Source organism: Pelophylax lessonae, assembly GCF_965119305.1.
Source record: "Pelophylax lessonae genome assembly, chromosome: 2".
Lineage (NCBI taxonomy): Eukaryota > Metazoa > Chordata > Amphibia > Anura > Ranidae > Pelophylax > Pelophylax lessonae.
Window position 1 is genome coordinate 344,802,441 of NC_138769.1, and position 25,804 is coordinate 344,828,244.

The 25,804-nt window shown below is 42.3% G+C and overlaps 1 protein-coding gene across 2 annotated transcripts in view; it reads left to right on the plus strand.

Annotated features, from left to right (window-relative positions):
- The window catches only part of ZC3H12A (zinc finger CCCH-type containing 12A), a 45,315-nt gene that overhangs the window by 16,313 nt on the left and 3,198 nt on the right, over nt 1-25,804 (plus strand). For both annotated transcript variants that reach the window (XM_082248487.1, XM_082248486.1), the window contains exons 2-4: nt 1,041-1,597; nt 23,873-24,012; nt 25,306-25,540. In XM_082248487.1, coding sequence (XP_082104613.1) covers nt 1,086-1,597; nt 23,873-24,012; nt 25,306-25,540 — 887 coding nt within the window. In that variant the 5' untranslated portion in view covers nt 1,041-1,085. The remainder of the gene's footprint in view (nt 1-1,040; nt 1,598-23,872; nt 24,013-25,305; nt 25,541-25,804) is intronic.

Consider the following 25,804-nt stretch of genomic DNA (forward strand, 5'->3'; position numbering starts at 1 on the left):
TTGCTGGAGTAGAGGGGAGCAGTGTTTGCCTGGGAAATGGATGGGCAGGTCAGTAAAATGTATTTTCCTATCCCCTAAACCAGGGATCCTCAAACTACGGCCCTCCAGCTGTTGCAGAACTACACATCCCATGAGGCATTTTAAAACACTGACATTCATGAGACATCCAACATGACTAGGCATGATGGGAATTGTAGTTCCTGAACAGCTGGAGGGCCATAGTTTGAAGACCCTTGCCCTAAACTAAGCAGTTAAAGTGATAATAAAGGTTCCAATTTTTTTAAAAACTAACAAACATGTCATGCTTACCTGCTCTGTGCAAAGTTTTTGCACAGACCAGCTCCGATCCTCCTCTTCTCAGGTCCCCCACCGGTGCTCCTTGCCCCCTCCTTGCCAGGTGCCCCCATAGCATGCCACTTGATTCTTGAGTGCTTGCTCCTGAGCCGCCCCCGCTCCCTCCTTACTGACTTTGATTGACAGCAGTGGGAGCCAATGCTGCTGTGTCTCAGCTAATGAGGAGGGAAAGACCAGGAAGAGCTTCATGTGCACATCGCTGGATCACGATGGGGCTCATGTAAGTATTGGGGGGGGGGGGATGCTGCACATAGAAGGTTTTTTACCCTCATGTATACAATGCATAAAGGTAAAAAGCCTTCAGCCTGTGGAACCACTTTAACCCTTGCAGATATCTTATGTAATTCTTGGTATTCCAAAACTCTAAGATACAAGATCTAATTCCAAAACTGCTGCTATCTGTTAATAATTGTAAATTTCATCCTATTTAAGCTTCCATTTTAACCCTACTTCATATCCAGTTCAGAGTAACCTTGAAGATGCCCTTATGAAATGTATTTTTTTACACTTGTATGATTTAAAATTTTGGTTCATTTTTACAAGAAAAATTGTAGAATGTCATTGATCATTAACCTTTGTAGAAAGTTCTTGAGATAATATAATGAGGGGAAGTGAGGTATGACATGTTGCAGTTAATACCACTGTTAAAAGTAACTGAAGGTTAATAATTTATTTTGTGTTTGCAGTTGAAACTGGAGGTCATCACAGCATTCTAGACTGAAGAACTCGGTATGGATAGTCTTCCATATGATTTCAACCATTGTTTGGATATTTCAAGATGGACGGAGCCCAGTAAGTCAAATGGGAATGAAACGCCAAAGAATGATACTGTGAAATATGACACATATGACTCTGGCTTTCATAGCATAAACTATGTTCCGTCCCGAGGAATCGCTCATAAAAGACATGGGGATTGGGCACCTGAAAAGTCCAGTTCTGATGTTGTGGTGGACCAGTCAGAAATGCGAATGAGAGTGGACTTCTTCCGAAAACTGGGCTATTCTGCAGGAGAAATTTATTCAGTTCTGCAGAATCTTGGTATTGAAGCGGATACAAACAGTGTTCTGGGAGAACTAGTGAAACATGGAGGAAACCCGGAACGGGAGGCTGTGCCCGAGGAGACCCTAGATCCTACTTTAGTCTCTCGAGGAGGTCTGGGGACAAAGGCAACCACATCTTCTGAGGAGGGTGACAGCAACAACCTAAGGCCCATTGTCATTGATGGAAGCAATGTTGCTATGAGGTTTGTTATATATTTTCCTTGTGGGGGGGCAATGCAAAAAAATAACTCCCAGGGAAGCTTTAGATAGCCTGTTTAGTGACCATTTGTGAATGTTTGTTATTTCTGTTACCTGGCTTACTGCAGAACTTTAATGAGCTGGATTATACATGACTCATGCATTTACCTATGCAAATATAATACCTACCCTTAATTCTGGGCAATACGGAAAAGCAGTACAGGTTTTTTCACAAAAGGGAGTGTATGCATTTGTGAAACAGGATGTAGGCAAAACAGGTCATTATTAAGCCTTTGAACCAAGCTTTTTGGAACATACTCAGTTTGAAAATACAATTTGTAAAATGTAGCAATATTCTTTGTATAATTAGACCACTTTTTTTTTTTTTTTTTTTAGAACTGATTTACTGTAAAGCAGTATTAAACATGTGTAGGTTGGGGGGGGGGGGGAGCTTTCACCATAACCTGCAAATATGTTGGCACACATTACTGTGGTGTCCTTCATAAATGATGGGTCCAACATCCTCTAATGAAAAAAGAAAAAAGAAAAAATTATTTTGACTGCTAATGCAGATACTGCTGGCCCGGAATCCTAATTCAGCAATCAGCTTCCCTGTACAGATTCAAACAGGAAAGCCTTACTTTGAGTCCACTCAAGGTTCTCATTTTTAACTTAAGCCCTGATGAAGGGGGAGTTCCTTTGACCTCCGAAAATTGTTGACTGTCTTATAACACAATATCAATGAATGAATTTGGACTTTTATCTTTTGTTCTGGCACTCCTTCCATATATGTGAGTCCAGGAATACATAATAGACCGAGCGCTGGGCACAGGACTGCATAATACACAGAGCGCTGGGCACAGGACTACATAATACACAGAGTGCTGGGCCCAGGACTACATAATACATAGAGCGCTGGGAACCAGACTACATAATATACAGGAGAGTGTTAGGCATAGAGTACAGGGTTCAGAGGTTTGCTATGCACAGAAGACACTTCTGCCCCTACATCCAGGGCCGCCATCAGGAAGGTACAGCCCATACAGCTGTAGGGGGCGTCCCGAGGGGCCCAGTCCTGAGGGATGCCTGGACTCCAAGTTGACACCGCCCCTTTTTTCCTTTCCTCCCCTACACTGGCAACGCTGCACTGGCTCCTGACTCCCAGCCTCCCGCTGGCTGCCACTGTCGAAATTATTGGTTGTTAGGACCGCCTGTCATCCTAGCATTCAATTATCTGCATTCACAGGCCCGGGCAGAGGAGGAGGAAGTAACTTGGTGGTCAGGCCAACAGCTGTGTAAGGGGCCCCAACATTTCTGATGGCTGCCTACATCCATAGCTCACCTCTGCACCCTTCTCTCACAGATTATCTCTGCAGCCACCTCTTAGCCTTTCCCCCACAACAGCTAAACTCTCCATCTCTCCATGCAGCTGCATCAGCTCTGACCCCTGCTTTTCCACTGCTCTTACCTGTGTACAAACAGATCAACCCCCCCCCCCCCCCCCATCTACTCATCTCCCGTTCACAGCCCTCCACACAGTCAATTTTTGGCTCTGCTTCTCCTTCACTGAACAGCAGCAGGAGCGGCAGTGAGATCGTCCAGCAGGGGGCGTCTGCATCTGAGCCACCAGGGATGTCTTGTCTACATTAATCCAGCCCTGAATCCGGGGACAAAACCAGGGACAGACCTGGACCGGGGACAGTGTCCTCAATACGGGGACTGTCCCTGGAAACTGGGGACATCTGGTCACCCTACCCTACAGGTTTCTTATCATTCTGGGTTTGAACATGACCTAATTTGGGGGTTTTGCACACATTATAATCATCACTTAATGCAGATTTTTTGGCCTAGTTAAGTAGGTCAGTAAGCCTTATGTGTTCTGTATGACAATCAGTAAGCAGCACAATACCAGTTTGTAAAGCCTATGCAAAGTAATGACGTGTAGACTCTGTTGGTTTGTGTAGTTTACAAGCAGGGCTCTCTGCTGAATCATTTCCTGTTCTACAACAGATTTCCTAGCTGATTTTGAAACCTATTTCAGAGAAATTAACGCTACAAGATACAAACTCTTTGACCCATATTTAAAAAGTAACACATTGGCACTTATGGCTTTTCTTTCTTTTTTTTTTTTTTTTTCTTTTTTTCTCTCCATAGGAAGGGCTTTGTTTTAATATAAAAATTTAAGAATGTACTGTATACATACCAACAAAAGTAAGTAATAGGATTTTTTTTTAAAATTTCGGACTGTGAGGAGAAGGGTTAAAATCTCTTTCAGGATTTTACTGCCATCTGTATGCCCCTTCATGAGATTCTCCTTCACTTTTTTTTTTATTGGTGACAGCTGGTTAAAGTATGCAGTTTTCAGAGGAACAGTGGATGGAAAATCTCCTAATGTGGACACTTGCCCCCTGGGACAGCAGATAGTGATGGGATTTCTTGTAACATTAGGGAGAAGGAGATTTACTCTTGGTTCCTGTATTATCTATGGAAAAAAGATTAGGGGAGTCTTTCCAACAGGCACCCATTTAATAATGTTTCCCTTTACTATACAAAAAACAGTTCTAGCTGAAAACGTAATTAAAAAAGTTTTTTAAAAAATAAACATTTATACTTACTTAGGTGGATGCAGCATTGGTCCGATTCTGCATCTATCCTCCACCGGCTCTGCACTGAGAACTGAGCGATCAAACACACCAGATCACTCAGTTCTCCCCTCTGAGCAGAGAGCAGTGACTGTCAATCAACGGCTCTCTCCTTTCCCCTCCAGTGCTCACTGGAGGTCCGGGCGCTGCAGGGGGGCGGGAGCAGCTTGCTCAGCCTCTCAGTGGGCTTCGCAATGAATGGATGTGCAGCAGTGGCGTATCAGGACAAGTCTGATTATTGGAGGAGAGTACACTGATTTCCCAGCAGAGCCAGAGAACTGACCACGTTGTGCTCTCCTGCTTAGTGTGGTCAGTTTTTAATAGGAAAGCAGAGGGACTGGCAGGAACACCGGGGATTTCACACAAAGGAAGCAATACAAAGAGAACAGGAGACTTTCTCATACAAATACATGATACAGCAGGCACAAATCAGGAATATGAAATGTTGGGGTAACAAATGCTCTTTACTAATATAGTAAAGTACAATACCTCCCAAATTTCTGAAATGGGAATTAGAGACACCTATTAGCAAAAGTATGTAGGCATAGGACACACCCACTACTGCGCCACCTTAAAGGAGAATTGTGTAAAAAAAAAAAAAAAATGATTACGTAAACCCACAAGTGCTTCTTTTACCACTAAAATTCCTTTATATTGGCTTGTGAAATTTACTAGTGCAGCAATTTAGAAACTGGATGAAAGGTTTAGCACTGGAAAACACTTTTTGATAGATAAGGAGCGAATTTTATATACAACTATTTAGATCAGACCGAAATTAGGGACAAGTGAGGAGGAAAGAGGGACAGAGAGACTTTGTTCCAAGTCAGGGACAGTCCCTCGAAATCAGGGACAGTTGGGAGGTATGAGTACTATAAAGGGCAGTTTTGCCATTTGAAGTCATACAGATTTTTAAAGCAGAACTTCACCCAAAAGGGGATGTTCCGCTTTAAGGACTTGTCCCCTGCACCTCTTGCACAACTGATTTTGACAGTTACCTGCTCCCTTTTCCACTCTGAGCGGCGTGGTACTCGGCAATGGAAGTTCTGCTCCCTCCCTCCCCCCTGCAGTCTTCTAGGACACTGACAGGTCCCAGAAGACTGCATCCACCAGTCAGAGTGTGCAGCGCGACTCTCACATGCGCAGTGGGCACCCGGCTGTGAAGCCGCAAGCTGTCACAGCCAGGTGCCCATAGTGAAGATGTCGGTGCCACCAAGGGAGGACAGAGCATGAAGATGGCTGATGTGAGCTCACCGCTGGACCGTGGGACCTTTTTATAGCTGCTGACTTTTATTTTCTTGATAGGTGCCTGGAGCTCCTCTTCAATCTCATCCTTCTTTTATGTGTGATCATTTTTCTTCCAGACTCTTTGTAAAATTAGACTTGCCCGTGGAATAATATGTAAGCTCTTTTTTTTTTTTTTGCTGTGCTTTTCCACTCCTATGGGTTAATAGAGAAGTGCATGATTCTACAAATATAACCATTTATACTCAACTATGCAGATTTAACATCTGAGAACTAATGACACTTTTCCACTGCGAGTACCGACTCAGCTCCACTCGACACTGCTTGGCCCAGCTCGGCTCGGTTTGCTTTTCCACTGCATGGTACGAGTTGGCACGTTTCAGCACTGTATAGCCTCTACTCGGCTCGGTTTGCTTTTCCACTAAAATAGTAAGTGGGTGGGATTACAACGATTCTCTGACCAATCAGTGGCTATTAGTGACAAACAATCAAGGCTGCATGCAAAGGATTGTGGGATATGGTATAGGTACGGCCCGCTTGGAACCCCAACCGAGGTGGTACTGTTTAAGCGAGCCGTACTGAGCCGTACCACATAGTGGAAAAGCGCCGCTGTACCAAACCGCACCGAACCGTTCAAACACGTACCATGCGGTACCATGCAGTGGAAAAGTGCCAAAGCGAGCCATACTGAGCCGTACAATGCCCTGGAAAAGCGCCTTAAGTGACCAAAGACAGGTCCAATCTGAGCGCAGAGCAGTGCCTATCAGTCACAGCTCTGTGCTCTGCCCCTCCAGTGCTCACTGGAATGCCGGAGAGGGTGGGAGCAGCTGACTCAGGCACTCAGTGGCACACTCTCAGCGGCATTATTGTTGGGCTCCCTTTAGAGCCTGGACCGACCCTGCGACGACACCCAACAGCCGGCTTTAGCACTTACCCACTTCCTTACTGCTGGACATCATATGATGTCCTGAGCTTTAAGTGGGGATATCTGAATGATGCCTGCAGCTGCAGGCAAGACTCAGATATCATTTTTTTAGCCGGCGATTCCCTGCACAGTAAGAACAATCATAGTGGCTTGATCGTTCTTACAGGCAGTGGGAGGGAATGTTCCCACCCCTCCCGCCGCCCTCTGGTGCTTCTATCGGCTTGCCCATGCTATTGGCGAGCCGGAGAAGGAATGTGTCATAGGCAGAAGTACACCATAGAGAATACTGAGGACAAGTTTAAAAAATAAAACAAACAATTAAAAAAAAAAAAAGTAAAGTGCCGCCGTCTCCGCGAAGTGAACGCATACGTACGTCGCCACCACATATGTAAACGGCATCCAATCCATACATGTGAGGTATCGCTGTGAACGTTAGAGCAAGAGCAATAATTCTAGCCCAATAACTCCTCTGTAAAGCCCCGTACACACGTACCGATCGTCGGCCGACCGATCAGGCCATCTTTTGTCCCCGGGTTGTCGTGTCCGCTGAAAAGTGCAAAAGACTGCACACGAATTTTGTCCGCCGACTGCAGAAGTGATGTCATGTGATGGCTAACTTTCCCTGTGTTTTTTCTTTTCTGAGCATGCTCAGTCTTGCAAATCTGCTGTCTGTCGGCCGATTTCTGTACTGACAAGCGAACAATCGGCCATTTTGGTGTCGGCATACAAAAATTTTAATGCTTGCATGACAGATTCTGTTTGCCCGAAAGTGCGCTGTCGGCTGTCGGAAGCATCATACTAACAAGCCTACAATCGGCCGATCGGTCGGCGGCTGAATCTTTTCGGCCGACAATAGGTACGTGTGTACGGGCCTTAACTCTAAACTGCTAACCTGTAAAAAATGTTAAAGCGTTGCCTATGGAGATTTTTAAGTACTGACGTTTGGCGCCATTCCACGAGTGTGCGCAACGGTAAAGCATGACATATTAGGTATGTATTTACACGGCGTAACATCATCTTTCACATTATACAAAAAAATTGGGCTAACTGTTTTTTTTTAATTCATAAAACCTTTTTTTTTTTAACGTGTTTGAAAAATTACTACGCAAATACCGCGTGACATAAAAAGTTGCAATGACCACAATTTTATTCCCTAGGTTCTCTGCTAAAAAATATATAACGTTTGGGGGTTCTGAGTATTTTTCTAGCATTTTTCTAGCAAAAAAATGTTGATTTTTACATGGAGGAGCAGAGTGCCAGAATTGGCCCGGGTATGGAAGTGGTTTAAGCACTGAATTCTGCACTCCTGTGACCGGCAGAAGAAGTATGACCAAAAGAGCTTTGGCCATACTTCTCTTTTAAAGACTTCTGTCTATAGAATAAATAAACATGCACAATGAGGAAAGCAGCTTCAGACCCTGGGTTTGAGTACCTGTTTATTGCATCCAATCAAGGAAAGATGTTTGACGAGGTTGTGGAACAAGTACAAAGTTTATTCTGGTGTCAGGTGGACAGTAGGGAATTTCCACCTTTCTGCTTCCTGTATGCTTAATCGGCTAGTACTACATTGTTCTCTACTGATTCACATGCACAAAGTCCTACCTGCCTGAACAAGCTCACTATCAACATTATGCAAATTCACTTTATGTAAATATACCCATTCTTCTTGCTTCTGGGAATTTCTCAGCGCTTGAAAAACTCAAACCCCCTTGTTAAATGCTCACACCTTTCAGCCTTAAGCAAATTTTACAGATAGTTGCAAGGCTAGCAAGCATTTCTACATTTGTTTAAAAAAATAAAAATAATAATAATAATAATAATAAAAAAAAAAAAAACATGATACACATATATAGACAGATTTAGGAAACCCTTTTTTTTTATTATTTGGATTTTTTTTATTTTTTTTATTTACTTTGTTTTTCATTAAACAGATTAAAAAAAAATAATATAAGTTTTAATTTCACAGTGTTTTTTTTTTTATAGATAGATTTAGGAAACCCTTTTTTTATTATTTGGATTTTTTTTATTTTTTTTATTTACTTTGTTTTTCATTAAACAGATTAAAAAAAAATAATATGATAAGTTTTAATTTCACAGTGTTTTTTTTTTTATAGATAGATTTAGGAAACCTTTTTTTTATTATTTGGATTTTTTTTATTTTTTTTATTTACTTTGTTTTTCATTAAACAGATAAAAAAAAAAAAAATAATATGATAAGTTTTAATTTCACAGTGTTTTTTTTTTTATAGATAGATTTAGGAAACCCTTTTTTTTATTATTTGGATTTTTTTTTTATTTACTTTGTTTTTCATTAAACAGATTAAAAAAAAAAAAAATAATAATATGATACGTTTTAATTTCACAGTGTTTTTTTCTTCTTTTTTTTTTTCTGATCATTCAGTCAAACGGTGACTTTATATTTCAGAGGGGAATACATTTGCAGAACAGGCTGTTGTAACTGCTATTAGGGATGTCATCTTAGCAGCCATCAGCCCATTTATCTGTACTATGTAATCGTTCTGCATTCATTTCTTTAAATTTTACATATAGCGACAGCGCTCGTTCTGAAAACTGCAGTATCAGTGAACGATGGCATGGAATTGAAGGTGCTATCAAGAATACCAACCGGTGAATACTTATTGGGAGCCCCCACACTGCTTTCTACATTGGAATGTAAATCTTTATAATATAGACATATCCCACATATATATTAGGACCTAATTTAAATGACATTAAAGCAGTATTAAACCTAAAATAAAAAATGTAATGTATTGCAGCTTACCAATTCGTAGTTATGGTGGCTGCATTCTTTTTTTTTCCAGGCATTATTTCCTTTATTTATACCTGTGATCCTCCCAGTAAGTCTGTTGCAGCAGAACATGCTGTCCTGCAGATGTAGCAGTTAGTGGGTTTAGAGAGATCATTTACCACTGACAGGGGTGCTTACAGTGGTCAGCTTTTATTAATTTATGTAAAACCTTTATCCTCAAAGGAAAAAAAAAGTTTGCGGTAACTAATAATAAAGTTTTAGCTGGAGTTTGGCTTCAACTTGATAGTTTTTTTAAATCTTTTAGTACATTAGTACATCTAACACACCCCCCCCCCTGACTGACAATGCTGCTGTCCAAAGATGCCTCTTGTGCTACTTCATCCAGAGCGGGGGAACTTTAATACCAGAGGTGTGTCACTGGCCAGTTTGCCAGGTACAAGCAAAGGGAAAAAAGCCTTAGGACTGACAACTAATGCAGCCACAACATCTAAGTGCCGGTTCACACTATTGCGATGACAGACATCGCATGTGATGCAGAGCGCACTGCTCCTAAAATCACATGCGATGTCTGTGCGGTGTGAATTCAGCCATACAGTTAGTATGGCTGAATTCGCACCGCAATTGCAGTGAGCTCGCACAGGACCCTCTTTTGGTCCGCAGCAGAATCGGATCGCATGGTGGTTCACACCAGTGCGATCCGATTTATGTGCGAACTGTCAGATCGCACTGCGATATGCGATCTGATCTGGGGGGTGTCGTTAACTTTGAATTGACACCCCCAGCGATTCGCATATGGCAGTGTGAACTGCCTGTGCTGCGAATGCGATGCGGGAACACGCAGTAGATTCGCAGTGTTCCCGCATCGCAATAGTGTGAACCGGCACTAATAGTTGTAATAGCTGTAATATATTACATTATAGCATTATAGTATAACTAAGGGCAAAACATTTTGTTTAAGTGCCGGTTCACACTGTTCCAACTTGTCAGGCGACTTGTTCTCCTGACAAGTAGCTCCCAATGCTGTGCAATTGGAACCATTCTAATAGGAGCGACTCAAGTCGCTCCGACTTAGAAAAAGGTTCCTGCACTACTTTTGGACAAAGTCGGTGCGACTTGCATTAACTTCCATTATGTGAAGTCGGTGCATTAAGTCGCCCCGAAGTCCTGTCGCCATAGTGTGAACCGACTCTTACTTTGGATAGAATGCAGAGGGATTAGAAAGCTTGTCCATTTTTATTGCTGTCTGTGCCCCCCATTCGGGAGATTTGCCCTCTCTATTATTCCTGTTTACCATTATCATTGAAAGTGTTGGGTTGTCCCAAGAAAAGTAATGGAGGAAAAATCTTGGGGACACTAGTTCTGGTGACCTGGGGGTCCCCAAGGGATTCCCCCTAATTTGCAGGGATTTCCTCTCGCTTCCTGTTTGGCTATGGGACAGGAAGTGAAGGGAAATCACTGCAATGGGATACAGATGGCGAAAACAAATCTGATAGGGGTTATAACCCTCACTTGCTGTATCCAAAATGAAACAAAAAAAGTTTTGCCCATAGTTCTGCTTTAAATGTGCAGTTCAAACATCCAATTCTGTGCAAGGAAATAAATAAATAAAAAAAAAAAAGGAAATGACCTCTTTTAATACTTTTTTTTTTAAAGTTAACTCTGGTTCACTGTGTAAAGGTTCTCATTTATCCAAGTCATGGTATATCTAGTTGTAGTTAGTCACATTACACTGGACATGTTCTGTAATGTAGCAGTTTAGTAGCTTACCATTTAAATGCACACAGATAGCACCTTATCACCATGGATGCAATATGTCAAGGTAGATGTTGATTGTCCAAAATTAGGGTGGGAGGCGTGAAAGTTGTGAAATAACTGTGTTCTAGCATAATTTCATCCATGTGGTCAGGAAATCTGCACAGGGGTTAAATCGCTCAATTCACATGGTTCACAATTGCTCTCATATCACTTGGGACAAAGATGTTAAAATTACATGTGGAAGACAGATCATGCTGAAGGTCCATAGTCCTATTCAGAGATGGTTGTTCAAGGTTGTAGATTGTAGATTGCCTCTTTCAGGCCTCTCGCAAACCAGATCTTCCCTAACCAAAATGTGTACATCGCTTTCCTCAAAAGAATTCTCCTTTCCCCACAGTGTAGGAACAACCATCCCTGAATAAAAATGGAAGTGGTGGCTTTGACGCCAGTTGTCTTAGGCTGGTTATAGATCACGCAAATTTATTTCGTTTCCTTCCACCCGTGAAACTGCTTGGTTTCCCCATTATACATTGAAGGTTGATGGGAATCTCTCCCGCAGTCCTATTGTGTTCTGCCGACGGAAAGCCTTCCCAGCCATTAGAGCACAATATTCACTGAGAATGGCTATATCCATTGGCATGCAAAAATTCCGACAGGCTGGTTGTCCTGAAGTCAATTGATGGATCGGCTTCAGTACAACCAGTCTGCTCACAGATTGACTGATCCATCTATAGCTGGCTTTAGGCCAATTGCTGTTTCTGACAGTTTGACTGGAGGTGCCTGGTGTAATCTGTTGATGTTCATGGATATGAAGTTCGCAACCTCAAAAATTAAGGTAAAAAAAATAAAAAATGTAAAAAAATGCATAATAATAATAACAAACATGTTATATTTACCTGCTCTGTGCAATGGTTTTGCACAGAGCAGCCCCGATCCTCCTCTTTTTGGGTACTATGTTGGTGCTCTTTCGTCCTCCTCTTTTCAGAGGAGGAGCTGCTTGCTATGGGGGCAATCATGCTTGCTCACCCCCAAGCCTCGCTCTGTGTATCCATAAGACACACTGAACGGGGCTCAACCCAGCCCCTACTCTTGCCTCGCTGGCTGTGTTGGCTCCCTCTGCTATCCCTGAGCCAACGAGAAGGCAGAGACCTGGAAGAGCAGCTGCTCTCGTGCACACAGCTGGATCACAGTCGTGCTCGGGTAAGTATTCGGGGGGGCTGCAGGGGGAGTTGCATGAAGGTAAAAAAAAAAAAACCTTCAGCCACTAGAACCACTTTAATCCAACTGAATTGTTTGTTTTTGCCTAAGGGGATATTAGAATTTCTTGATCAGCCTTTCTCAACCTTTGCAAAACAGAGGAACCCTTAACCACTTAAGCCCCGGAAGATTTTACCCCCATTCCGATCAGGGGGTATTTTGCGATTCGGCACTGCGTGACTTTAACGGACAATTGCGCGGTCGTGCGACGCTGTACCTAAACGAATTTGGCGTCCTTTTTTTCCCACAAACAGAGCTTTCTTTTGGTGGTATTTGATCACCTGTGCGATTTTTTGATCACGCGCTATAAACAAAAAAAGAGCGTCAATTTTGCAAAAATAGCAATATTTTTCACATTTTTTTATATGAAATTCCCCCCAAAAAAAATTTAAAAATCAAAATTTTTTTACTTTTTCGGCCAATTTGTTTTATACTACCTATGTTTGGTAAAAAAAATCGCAAAAAGCGTATTTTGATTGGTTTGCGCAAAAGTTATCGCGTTTACTAACAAAGGGAAAGATTTCTGTCATTTTTGTTGTTTTTTTTTTTAACGTGTAATGGCGGCGATCTGCGATTTTTTTGCGGTACTGCGACATTGGGGCAGACAGATCGGACCCTTGACTGACATTTTTGACACTTTTGGGGTTACCAGTGACATTTCTACAGTAATCAGTGCTATATATATGCACTGTTACTGTAAAAATACACTGGTAGTGAAGGGGTTAACTTTATTTGGGAGGGAGGGGCTGTGTGTATCCCTAGGGGCGTGCTTTCTACTGTGATTGGCTGGGGCTTGAGCTGTATGGACACTGATCAACGGATCTACATACTAGATCCGAGTGATCAGTATCCTAACAGCAAGGAGAATGACAGGTGGCTTGTTTACACAAGCTGCCTGACATTCTCCCTCTCCCCCGCCGATCGCCGAGTGACCGGCGGACATCGGGTCCGCCGGTCACACGCGCGGGGGGGTTCGTGACCACGCGGGAGCGGGAGCGCGCCTCCGGGGGCGCGCGCTCGCTCCCTAGACCCTCACAAGCTAGTGACGTAGCCCTACGTCACTTTGCCTGTGAGGGGCTGACTGCCGACGTAGATCGGCGTTAGGCAGTCGGCAAGTGGTTAAAATACATTTTTGGTCTCGGGAACCCCTGCTAAAAATTAAACATCTACAACTCATGACACATTAGTGTGACAGTCAGTGGAAAGAATGCTCCTTACTCTTGTCATCATTGGGAACAATTACCCCCTTACAAATAGCTAAAAGGAACAACGGTGTCATTGGGAGCTTATCTGAGAGGCAGAAATTGCCCATTGCTCAAGGAACCCCTAGCAACCTCAGGAGGAACCTTAGGGTCCCACAGAACCCTCGTTGAGAAACCCTGATCTTGATGAAAGAAAGGTGTAAAAAAAGATGAATGGTGGGCTTTTTTCAAATTCCATTAAACACTGTTCCACACTTTGAAACATGTATGGCTAGTTAATGTATGTTAGACTGTCATTTCAACATATGGAAACCAGAAAGTTATTAAATCTAGTTGATGTGTACCTGAGACTATGCAGTTAAAACAACAGCCCTGATGATCATGAAAGAGAACCTTGTTCAGCACAGAACCAGGAAATCATCTCCAAAAATATACTTGCAAAATAACAAAGTGAAGGTCGACTGTAATATGAGATGAGTGCTATTTTCATTCGTCTTAATTTCCCGTTCTGTAACCCATGATGAAACAGTTGTTTGTCACTCTTGAATTTAAAAGCAAGGCATATTAAAATTCATCTAGAGGTGCCAATAAAGTTATCACTTTACTTGGACAGTCTGATTACAAATTCCGTTCATGATGTTAAAGTGTTTCTATAATCTTAGTTTTTTGGGGGTTTTTTTACTAGAAAACCTTTAGGCTTCATTCACACCTGGGCGTTTTTGTTTCAGGCGATTTTTGTGCAGGCGTTTTTAGATTGACTAGAGACCAATGGAAAACGCCTGTAATCTGCCCAAAAAGAAGCTCGTGTACTTTTTTGAGCGTTGGGCGTTTTGCTTCAGGCGTTAAAATGCTCAGATGTGAACAGGGGCCATTTAAATGAATGGGGTTTTACTTGTTGGGCGTTTTGGAAACGTTTTCTTTGAGCGTTTTTGGAGCTGAAAACGCCCAGGTGTGAATGGAGCCTTAATTTGAGACAATAATAGAACTTGCAGTTCCAATGAATCAATATATATATTTAACAAAAAACTACACGGCTCTTCGGCAAAATCTTAAAAGGTCTACATATATTTAATGTAACAACCATTTATGCTTCAAATTAGCCATTGAAAGAGGAACTAAATTCTGGAAGCTGTTACCAAAAGGGGCAGGCAGAGGGCAAAGGATTAGTCAAAAACTGTTATCTGTGGTCCCACAGCTGATGAACCTTTTCATGTCGCTTGCCATGCCTTGTTCTGCACTGAATCTCTATATGAAGGTGACCATCTTAGCAGGGTTTTGCTTCCTTTTGTCTGATCCTCCAGCAAGGATAACAGGGACAATAGTGACAAACATTAAATCGCACTCAAAATCTCCCTAGACTAGCAGTCATAGACCGGTGGGGCGGGACGGTTATTTACTAAAACTGGAGCTTGCAAAAGCTGGTGCAGCTCTGCATAGAAGCCAACCAGCTTCCAGGTTTTATTGGCAAAGCTTAATTGAACACGCTGAAGTTAGAAGCTGATTGGCTACCATGCACAGCTGCACCAGATTCTGAGTGCACCAGTGTTAGTAAAATTCCCCTAAACTACTTAAAGCGGAGTTCCACCCAAAAGTGGAACTTCCGCTTTAGGCAGTTCTAACCCCCTGACATGCCACATTTGGCATGTAATTTTTTTTGGGGGGGGAGCGGGTACCTAGTTTTGACAGGTACCCGCTCCCACTTCCGCTCGGAGTGCCGCGGCGCCCTGAGCGGAAGTTCTCCTCTCCCCCTCCCTCCCTGCAATCTTCTGGGACATGTCAGAGGTCCCAGAAGATTGCCGGCCAATCACGACACGTAGCGCAACTCGCGCATGCGCAGTGCGTACCCGGCTGTGAAGCCGAAAACTGTCACAGCCGGGTGCCCACAGCAGTGATGCCGGCGCCGCAGACAGAGAGGTTGAAGAGCGAGGCTTCGGGCGGCCGCATCGCTGGACCGTTGGACAGGTGAGTGTGTGTTTAGACTGGAACTCCGCTTTAGGATCGTATACTACTCAAATAGTGCATTGAGCCCAGCGTTTCTCAACTCTGGACCTCAGGGCACTCTAACAGGCCAGATTTTAAGTATTACCTTGGGGAGATGCAGACAAGGATACTGCAATCACTGAGCAGCAAATGCTATCACCTGTGATGTATTTCAGTTTTCTTGCAAACCTGGCCTGTTAGTGTGCGCTGAGGACCGGAGTTGAGAAACACTGATTGAGCCTATAGACACAGTAGTACTTAAAGTGGAGGTAAACCCTCCTATCGTTTTCAGCCAAGGAAGCTGCCATCTTGGCCTCTGTTTAATCCTCAACTGCCATGATGCTGCACATGTGATCAGTTATGACACCAGCCATTGGATGGTTTGGCAGTTCGGTTGAGAGCACAACCAATGTGACAGTTACATTCCTGGCATACCGGGAATGTAAATGATTTTTGAAACTGTTAAGTCGATGGGTTTACTTATGCTTTAAAGCAGTGGTCCTCAACTCCGGTCCTCAGGGCCCACTAACAGGCCAGATTTTAAGTATTACCTTGGAGAGATGCAGACTAGAGTACTGCAATCACTGAGCAGCAAATGATATCACCTGGGATGTATATCAGTTATCTTGCAAACCTGGCCTGTTAGTGGGCCCTGAGGGCCAGGGTTGAGGACCACTGCTTTAAAGTGTTACTAAACCCAGGACCATGCATTCACTAGATCTGCTCTCCCACAGTACACAGAACATGGAAATGCAATTATTTTAGTAAATATAAACTGCTAAATACCTTTTCTCATCAGCAGTATATAGCAGTCTTGTGACTTCTATCAGTGTCTGGTTAAAGCTTGTAGGAGGAGTTTTCATTCTCCACTGATTGTCCTGTAAGGCCACAGGACCCCCTGTCTGAACAGTGCTAATTGGTCCTGTGCTGATCATATACAAAAAAAAAAAAAAAAAGAAAACTCTCTAGCAACGCACACCAAACTGAGCATGTGCAGAGTGACTCCAAAGGCTCTGTACTATCAGGAGATGGTTCAGGGACAGTGGGAGAAGGGGAAGATCAGAGAAGACAGGATCAAACAGCCTTTTTACACAATGCGGGGAGCCCTTAGGTTGCACAGTGAGTGTAACAAGCCTGCTTTACTGCATGTACAGACTGATTTTACTGTTGCAGGTTTAGTACCACTTTAAAGCCCTCATATACCAGCAAATGCACTGCTATTTGCAGAAGGAGCTCAAGACAAGAGATACATCAACGTACTGCTTAGGTTTATTAGAGAAAAGTAATGTACTCCTTATAGACCTCCATTGTCACTACTGATACATTTCCATTCTCTCCCGCCACCACATTTGCCTGCCAGTATTCTGAACAAAAGCCCTGTAGGTTTTGGGTTAGTCTACGCTGAAAGTTCAGGGGTGCGTGAATGCTCAGACACTAAGCACTGAATTATAGAAGGAAGGAGAGAGCGTGTCATGCTTCCCCTGTGCTCAAGCATACAGAGTATTTCAGAAGGAAATTAAGGCCACAGGAGGATGTGGGAATGTAAGTATTTATAGTGGTTCCTGATTAGCTTAAGTAAAATGTGCACTTTCTTCTTTTTGTTAGGCCTGCTAGACACTCAGGATTCCAGTAAACAGTAAAAGGCATGTGAATTATAAAAAGGATTTGGTAACGTGAGCACCCAGCTCTTATAGAGAAAGGGATTGAAGCAGTTATGCTTTAGCCCTGCTCGGTTGTCAAAAGACTTAAAGGGTAACTCCACTTTCGTGGGGAAAAAAAAAAAAAATCAAATAAAGAAAAAACAATATAGCATATACAATTGCGAAACAAATCATATTGTAATTGAATGTTATTAAAAACAACCTTTCCTTTTCAAGCTGCAGCTGTTGCAATTTTCTGAAAATGCAATGCAATATGGCTACCTGCAGCTGTTCTGTACACAGAATGTTTACTGACCACACCCCAGAAACATCATTTCCTGCTTTTGTGATTGGCTCACCAATTTTCCATGAAGTCTGCACTAAGATACGAGTGAGATTTCTGGCATCCCCTGCAACAAAAATGTCACTCCCAATAGGAACACGTCTAAAGGGATGCAGGCCCAGCATATTTCCTCATTAGAGCCCTGCAGCTGTAGTTGCAAAGTTGTGAAGTTCTCCTGGCCATCTCCTCTACACACTGCTCATAAGAAAAAGATCTTGTTAAACAAATTTTGCTCGGTAATGCCACAAAACCTTCTGCATTATGTTACTTTGAAAGATTTTGAACCTTTACAAACTAAAGAGAACAGAGACAGTGAAGGGGAAGAAATGTCAAGAATTTTGCTATAGTGGCAATTCTTTAATTATTAGGCTGCTGGATAGGATTGTAGAGCAGGAACCTGTGGCTGGAATTATTTTTATGGTTCAAGAAGTACAATACCACTTATATTAGAACTTCTACCTGCTAGTTTATGATATACAGTATAACAATCTGTCCGGCTATCTCCTAGTCTGTCCCATTTTAGGCGACCTCAGAAAAGTCATCTCTTTGGGAAAAGCTATACCACCGCCACCTAAAAACCAAACTTTTAATTTTCCATCAGTTCTTCCCTTTCAAAGTGTATACCTTTTGTACCACTTGCCCCTCCCTACTAGATTGTACGTTTTCGTGAGCAGGGCCCTCCTTGACCCTCTGGTATTGAATTGTATTGTAACTGTACTGTCTCCATTTATATTGTAAGGTCCTGTAAAACTGTTGGTATTTAAACCCTGTATAATAATATTAATTTGGTGTAACTTAAGCCCCCGTTCACATACACTCGACGCTACTTCGCACCGCGACCTCGGAGTGGCCGCCACGGACTTCTTAACATTGAAGTCTATGGCGGTCGCCTCCGGGTGGCCCCAAAGAAGCTCCAGACCCTTTTTCTAAGTCGGAGCGACTTGTGTCGCTCCTATTAGAACGGGTCCGCAGCTTCCCTATGGAAGGCGACATGTGAGGCGACCAGGTCGCCTCACAGGTCGCCTTAGTGTGAACAGGGGCTAAGATAAAATTTTAAGTCTGCAGGCAGATTGTTTGTTCATAAAATGTTATATTTCAGTTTTTGTTCATTATAGGTGTGCAAACCATTTAAAACATAGCTTGTGTATTTTAAAATAATGGTCTACTAGCTTTTTAAAGATCTTTACATACATTCTTGATTACAGGTTTTACTCATAGTTACATAGTTACATAGTAGGTGAGGTTGAATAAAGACAATAGTCCATCCAGTTCAACCTGTGTAGGTGTGTGTGGCTGTAATCATCTAACATAGCCCTTAATGTCCTGATCCTTGAGATGTAAGTCTAAAGCCCCGTACACACGTACCGATGGTCGGCTTACAAATGTTCCTCTTTTCTCCCCGGGATGTCGGTGTCTGCTGAAAAGTGCAAAGACAGCACAAGGACAGCACAAGAATTTTGTCCGCCGACTGCAGAAGTGATGTCATGTAATGGTTAACTTTCCCTGTGTTTTCTATTTTCTGAGCATGCCCAGTCTTGCAAATCTGCGGTCTGTCGGCCGAATTGTGTACTGACAGGCGAACAATCGTCCGTTCTGGTGTCGGCATACAAATATTTTCATGTTTGCACGAAAGACTTTTGTCCGCGGATTGTGCGCAGACATCTGTCGGAGGCACCATACTAACACGCGTACAATCGGCAGATCCTTCGTCCACCGACGTTTGTATGCCGACGATCGGTACGTGTGTACGGGCCTTAAGAGTCTTTTGAAAGTCACCATACTACCCGCAGAAACCACCTCTTGTGGTAGACAATTCCACAATCTTGTAGCCCTAACAGTAAAGAACCCTCCTCGTTGCCTGAGGTTAAAACGCTTCTCCTCTAATCGCATTGTATGTCCTCGAGTCCTCATGCAATTCCTTCGAATTAACAGCTTTTTTTCTAAGCTGAGATCCCCATTAAGATATTTATAAATTGCTATCATGTCCCCTCTCAGACGTCTCTTCTCCAGGAAAAATAAATCGAGCGATTGCAGCCGCTCTTCATAGTTAAGGTCCTCCAACCCCCTAATCAGTTTAGTTGCCCTTCTCTGGACTCTCTCCAGCTCCAACACATCCCTCCTGAGGACTGGCGACCAGAACTGGACAGAATACTCCAGATGCGGTCGGACCAGAGTTTTATAAAGTGGAAGGATTATAGTCTTATCTCTGGAATACATCCCTTTCTTTATGCATGATAATATTCTGTTGGCTTTGGAAGCTGCCGCTTGACATTGCATGCTGTTGCCTAATCTATCATCAACCAAGACTCCCAGATCTTTCTCCATTTTTGATTCCCCCAAGGGTTCCCCTCCTAACGTGTATTGTGTTTTTATGTTCTTAGTCCCCAAGTGCAAAACCTTACACTTCTCCACATTAAACCTCATTTGCCATGTCGTTGCCCACTCCGTAATTTTGTCAAGGTCATTCTGTAGGATATCTGCTTCATGCTGTGCAGTTATTGCCCTGGCCAATTTTGTGTCATCTGCAAAAACTGATAACGAACTACTGATCCCGTCCTCAATGCTGTTTATGAATAAATTGAACAAGGTTGGTCCCAGGACTGAGCCCTGGGGCACCCCGCTTACTACCTCAGACCAGTCTGAGTATGCGCTGTTTATCACCACCCTTTGGACACGGCCTTTTAGCCAGTTCCTTATCCAAGAGCAAACCCTGCTGTTGATACCTGCAGACCTTATTTTATAAATTAAGCGCTTGTGGGGAACTGTATCAAACGCCTTAGCGAAATCCAAGTACACCACATCCACTGGTCTGCCCCTATCCAGCTCACAGCTCACCTCCTCGTAGAATGCTAACAGATTGGTTTGACAAGAACGCCCATTTGTAAACCCGTGCTGGTTACTGCTGATGATGTTGTTGTCTTTAGCATATTCTACGATATAGTCCCTTATCATCCCCTCCAAAAGTTTACATATTATTGATGTCAAACTGACAGGCCTATAATTTCCCGGGAAATGCCTCTGGCCCTTTTTGAATATCGGAATCACGTTAGCCTTCCTCCAATCCCCTGGTACATCTCCTGTCCTAATACTGTCAGCAAAGATCAGGAACAGTGGTCTAGATATAACCTTACTGAGTTCCTTGAGTACTCGGATGTACGCCATCTGGACCTGGTGATTTGTTTGTGTTAAGTTTATCCAGCCTTTCCCTGATTTCACCCTCTGTTAGCCATAGTGGCAAGTCCTGTGTATTACTACTAACCATACAGTCATGGTCAGTGTACCCCTCCGTTTCCTGCATAAAGACTGACGAGAAAAAAGCATTCAGCACGGTTGCTTTTTCAGTGTCCTCTGTAACCATCCTCCCATCATCGTTAATTATGTGTGCAATATGCTCTGCCCTAGTTTTTTTGCTGTTGATATATTTAAAGAATTTCTTTTCTCTTTCGTTTTTTTTTACTATCCTCCGCTATTTGTCTCTCAAAGTTGATTTTAGCCATCTTGATTTCTTGTGTACTTTTCTTATTTGCCTCCTTGTATTGCTGGAAGGCCGATACTGTGCCCTCTGATTTATATTTCTTGAAGGCCATTTTTTTTCCCCTAATAATTTTGTTAACACTACGGTTTAGCCAGTCAGGTTTGGCTTTGTCTCTTCTAAATTTATTTCCCATAGGAATGCACTGCAAGATGCATTTGCTTAATATGTTCCTAAAGAATTCCCATTTTTCCTCTGTGGTCAGTGATCCCAGGGTTTGGTCCCAGTTTACCCTTTCCATCAATGAGTACAGTTTTGGGAAGTTTGCCCTTCTGAAGTTTAGGGTTCTTATGTTCCCCACTTGCCTTGTTATATTGTTATTTATACTAAATGTGATCATCCTGTGATCGCTAGAGCCCAGGTTGTCCTGGACTCCTACCTCCGAGATTATGTCTGGGTCATTAGTGATCAATAGATCCAGGACTGCGTTTTCTCTGGTAGGGGAATCCACCAGCTGTGACATGTAGTTGTCCTGTAAGGTCTCCGTGAATAGACGGGCCTTCTGTGAGTGTGTAGTCCCCTCTTCCCAGTCAATGTCGGGATAATTGAAGTCCCCCAGTTTTGCCACTTTACCCATTAGTGCTAAAAATTCCAGCTCTACCTTCTCCCCTTGGTAAGGTGGCCTATAGCAAACCCCCACAACTACTTTTCCCATATCTTCTTCCCTATCGAGTTCAACCCACACAGATTTTAAATCCATGCTCATCCCATCCGTAATGTCACTCCTTTCTATCACCTTTATATTGTTCTTGACATAGAGACATATCCCTCCCCCTCTTTTTCCTACCCTGTCCTTCCGGTACACCGAATACCCTTGGATATTGGCCAGTCATGTGAGGGGTCGAACCAAGTCTCTGTTATTCCCACAAGGTCTATGTCCTCCTCATGTACTAACATTTCCAACTCATCCATTTTATTAGCTAGGCTCCTGGCATTAGCATATACCCCTCTTAGTTTTACGGAAGTTAAACGTGATTGGCGGTATAAAGAACATAATAAAGCTGGCCATAGATGGTTTGAATCTTGACTGGTTCAGCAGGGACTGTGCAAGATTAGATCCATGTATGGGCAGGCTGATTATAACTAAGACGATCAATTGATTGACTTGGGTACAACCAGCATGTTGGATCTCTAGTTGCCAGCATTAACCACTGTGTTCTCCTGGGATGAACGGCTTCCCCCGCTGGGAGAACACAACAGCTCCAAGGGAGGGATTCCCCCATCAACACAGTCAATTGAGCCACGGTTGCAGGAAAGAAACTCGCATCATCTATGGCCTGCCTTAGTGTTCTTAGAATGTTAATGATAGTTACATTCAATCACATTAGTTAGGGCATTAGGCAAATAATGTGAATGATTTTGTCACACCTTTACAACAATGTGACAATGCTTGGAGTGTAAAAATCACTTTCACCAATGAAAAGATAATTGGATGGTGCTATCTACAGACACAATTAGATTGGACTAGGCCAAATACAATAAGGACAAGGAATGAACATATGTCTATGGATACATCATGGCCTCTGCAGACACTAATTGGCTGAGCTCATGGGAAAAATATTAGCCATTTGGTATGCATCACCCCCAAACAATTAATATGGCGTTTCTCACAATAAGATCTGCTGCAGGTGTGTGGACCTGTTGCATAAATCTGAACATTTACTATTCAAATGTGTATAGACTAGGGAAATAGGGAAAAAGGAAAATCCTTCAGAGATTGGATTTTCTGACTGCCATGTCTTGCCTGTGGCCCCCATAAGAGAAACTTACTCTTCTTTTTTCATGAAAACTTTCCATAAGGAGCTATATACATGATGAAGGTGTGTGTGTTGGGCGAAGGGGGTGTTACCTTATAAATGATTTGCATTTCTGTCTTTCCAGTCCTAAAAGTTACAGAGCCCTACCAGGCTTGTGATCTGACTTTTTACTTTCTGCAGTCATGCTCACATACATACATGTTCACCTCATTGCCCTCAACCTGTGATTTATTAGTAAGGAGGCAGTTTACACCTCTGCTTACACTGCTCCTCTCTCCTGCCAGCGGGTCTCTTGTTCAGCATACCTGAATGGCTTCTAGTGCTGCCACTCACTCTTCCAATCAAAAGCTAATCTAGGAACCTATGCAGAAGGGATTACTGGAGGCTGATACTAGGTCAAATTGACTTACTTCCACTAGCTGCATTTAAAATTGTATTTCATTATTTTTAAAATAACTGCATTAACTAAAACATTCCCGTTGTATCTCTTACTGGGAATCCTTACAAAAGCTAACATACCACTGGTATCTCACCCCGCAAAAATTAGCAAAGATCTATCCCAATCATACCCCCATGTGCTGGAGACTTTAGGATCACTGCTCCATAAATGGTGGCAATGCCCCATTATCCAACTATTCTGGACCCAACTATTTCATACAATATCCACAACTATCAAAATGGATCTCCCTACAGACCCCAAACTGGCTTTACTGGGCATAGGCATAGACTCCTGGCCCTACAAATTTCATATCCTGCTTACCCATTTTTTCATAGCAGCGAGACTCGCCATCGCACATAAATGGAAATCACCAACACCACCGGACATCAACAACGTAATCCATATCCTAAATTAACCTAAATGAACATGCTCAATTTGAATATTCTTTTGCCAAGGCTCACCTGTCTCAAAAAAAGTTCTCACGTAACTGGCATCTATGGATAAATCATACACTCTGTACCCTACAGCTTTAAGATATAAATTACCTCTGAACTATCTTAACTGAACGTTTTGATTTTAGTTTTTGTATGACCTGTGCTACATAGGCTTTATATCCTCCACTTCATCTTCATCATCTAGGTAGTAAGACATTTTGAATGGATGCATATTCTTTAAAATCTACAAGAGTGGAGTAAAAGCCAATGGTCCTTCATATCGTATATATAAACTTTTTTGTCTAGTAATACTTATTTATTTTTCCAAAAAAGTGAACCCCCAATTTACTTTTCTTTTGCAGTCATGGTAATAAGGAGGTATTCTCATGCCGTGGAATTTTTCTTGCTGTCAACTTCTTCCTGGAAAGAGGCCACACCGATATCACAGTGTTTGTTCCATCATGGAGAAAGGAGCAACCTAGGCCTGATATGCCTATTACAGGTAAATACTGATGTCAGTATACTGGCATGAAAGAAAGTTACCCAAAATCAGGTATAACATATGTTTTTTTCTTTTTTTGTATGGGCTAATAGTCCAAATTAAGTTAGATGGCTATGATTATCATTACAGCTAGCTGAAAAAACAACTAATCTGACATAAAATTGGACCAATGTAACTATGCATATGCCATACCGGTGGGATCCCTTGAGAATCTGAACATCACTGTAGTAGACACAACTGTTACAATGCTCTCCACTAGCTTCTGGGTTCCGTGCCAAGCGTCTGCCCTACTGCTTTCTTTAGTAAGGAGCCTACAACAGTTAATTCCAGCTTCTGCATGGACCCCACTGGCCATGGTAAATGCATAGTTACAGTCTAAGCTGATCCAATGTAACTACATATAAAATTCCAAAAATAATTCTTCTTTATTATTTTAGTGCATGACTGTTGTTCTGTAGAAAGCAGAAGACTTCCACAAGGTTGACACTAATGTGCTGCAGTTTGGCCACAGTGCGGGTGTATTTTCGGTTTTCGTGCATTTTGCCGTGTTTTAGCCTTGGTCCCATAGACTTCTATTATGTTGCGTGTTTTTACTGCTTTTTCTGAAAGTGCACCAAATATGCAGCAAGCAAGACTTTTGGAGAGCATTTAAATAATCAAGTAATAATGCGGAACCTAAAAAATATCTATGGGACAGAGGTTAAAAGCGTGGATAAACACACAAAGACTGCACTTACAGCTACACTGTATTTTTGAGGGACTGTCCCACATTTGGAACAAAGTCCCTCTGTCCCTCTTTCCTCCTCGTTTGTCCCCTATTTTGGTCTGATTTATCTGTCTATCAATCAAAAAGTGTTTCCCAGTGCTAAACTTTTTATCCAATTTCTAAACTGCTGCATTTGTAAATTCCAAAAGCCAAAATAAAGGAATAGTAGTGGTAAAAAAAAGCACTTGAGGGTTTAAGTAATCTTTTTTTTTGTACAATTCTCCTTTAAGGGGGAATGGCGGGGGGGGGGGGGGTGTTTACCCTATGCCTACATACTTTTGGTAATAGGTGTCCCTCATTCCCATCTCAGAAAGTTGGGAGGTATGCTATTTGACTAACATGAAGGTTAGCTTATTATTAAGTTAAGGAGGAATGTATTTTATGCTCAGTAATAGCTTTTAATAGCATATAAATATAATACAAAGACTATTCAGTTTAAGCAGAATGATTGCTATCGTGTAATGATGCATGTATTGAGTATATTTTTGTAATTTTTATTCAAAGTTTTATTTTTATCTTTTCTTTAGATCAACACTTTCTTACTGAACTTGAGAAAAAGAAAATCCTGGTCTTCACTCCATCACGACGGGTCAATGGGAAACGGCTAGTGTGCTATGACGATAGGTTTATAGTAAAGTTGGCATACAATTGTGATGGGATCATAGTCTCAAATGATACCTACAGAGACCTCCAGAGTGAGAAGCCGGAGTGGAAGAAGTTCATAGAGGAGCGGCTACTCATGTACTCCTTTGTCAATGATATGTAAGATCATTTTTGTATGTTACACTTCCTAATAACATAACGGTTCAAAATATGTCTATTCACTAAACAGAAAGATGTAACCTATTAGGAAAACTCTGGAATGAATTCATATATTTTTAATCATTGTTTTATGTTAGGAACACTTTTCTGTCTTAGGAGGTATAGGTTGTATTTCTTCCGGCCTTAGGCAGACATGTCACCAAAATGTGTATCTGTTATTCAGAAATAGGAACAACAATATGCCTCCTTTGTTGAATCTGTATT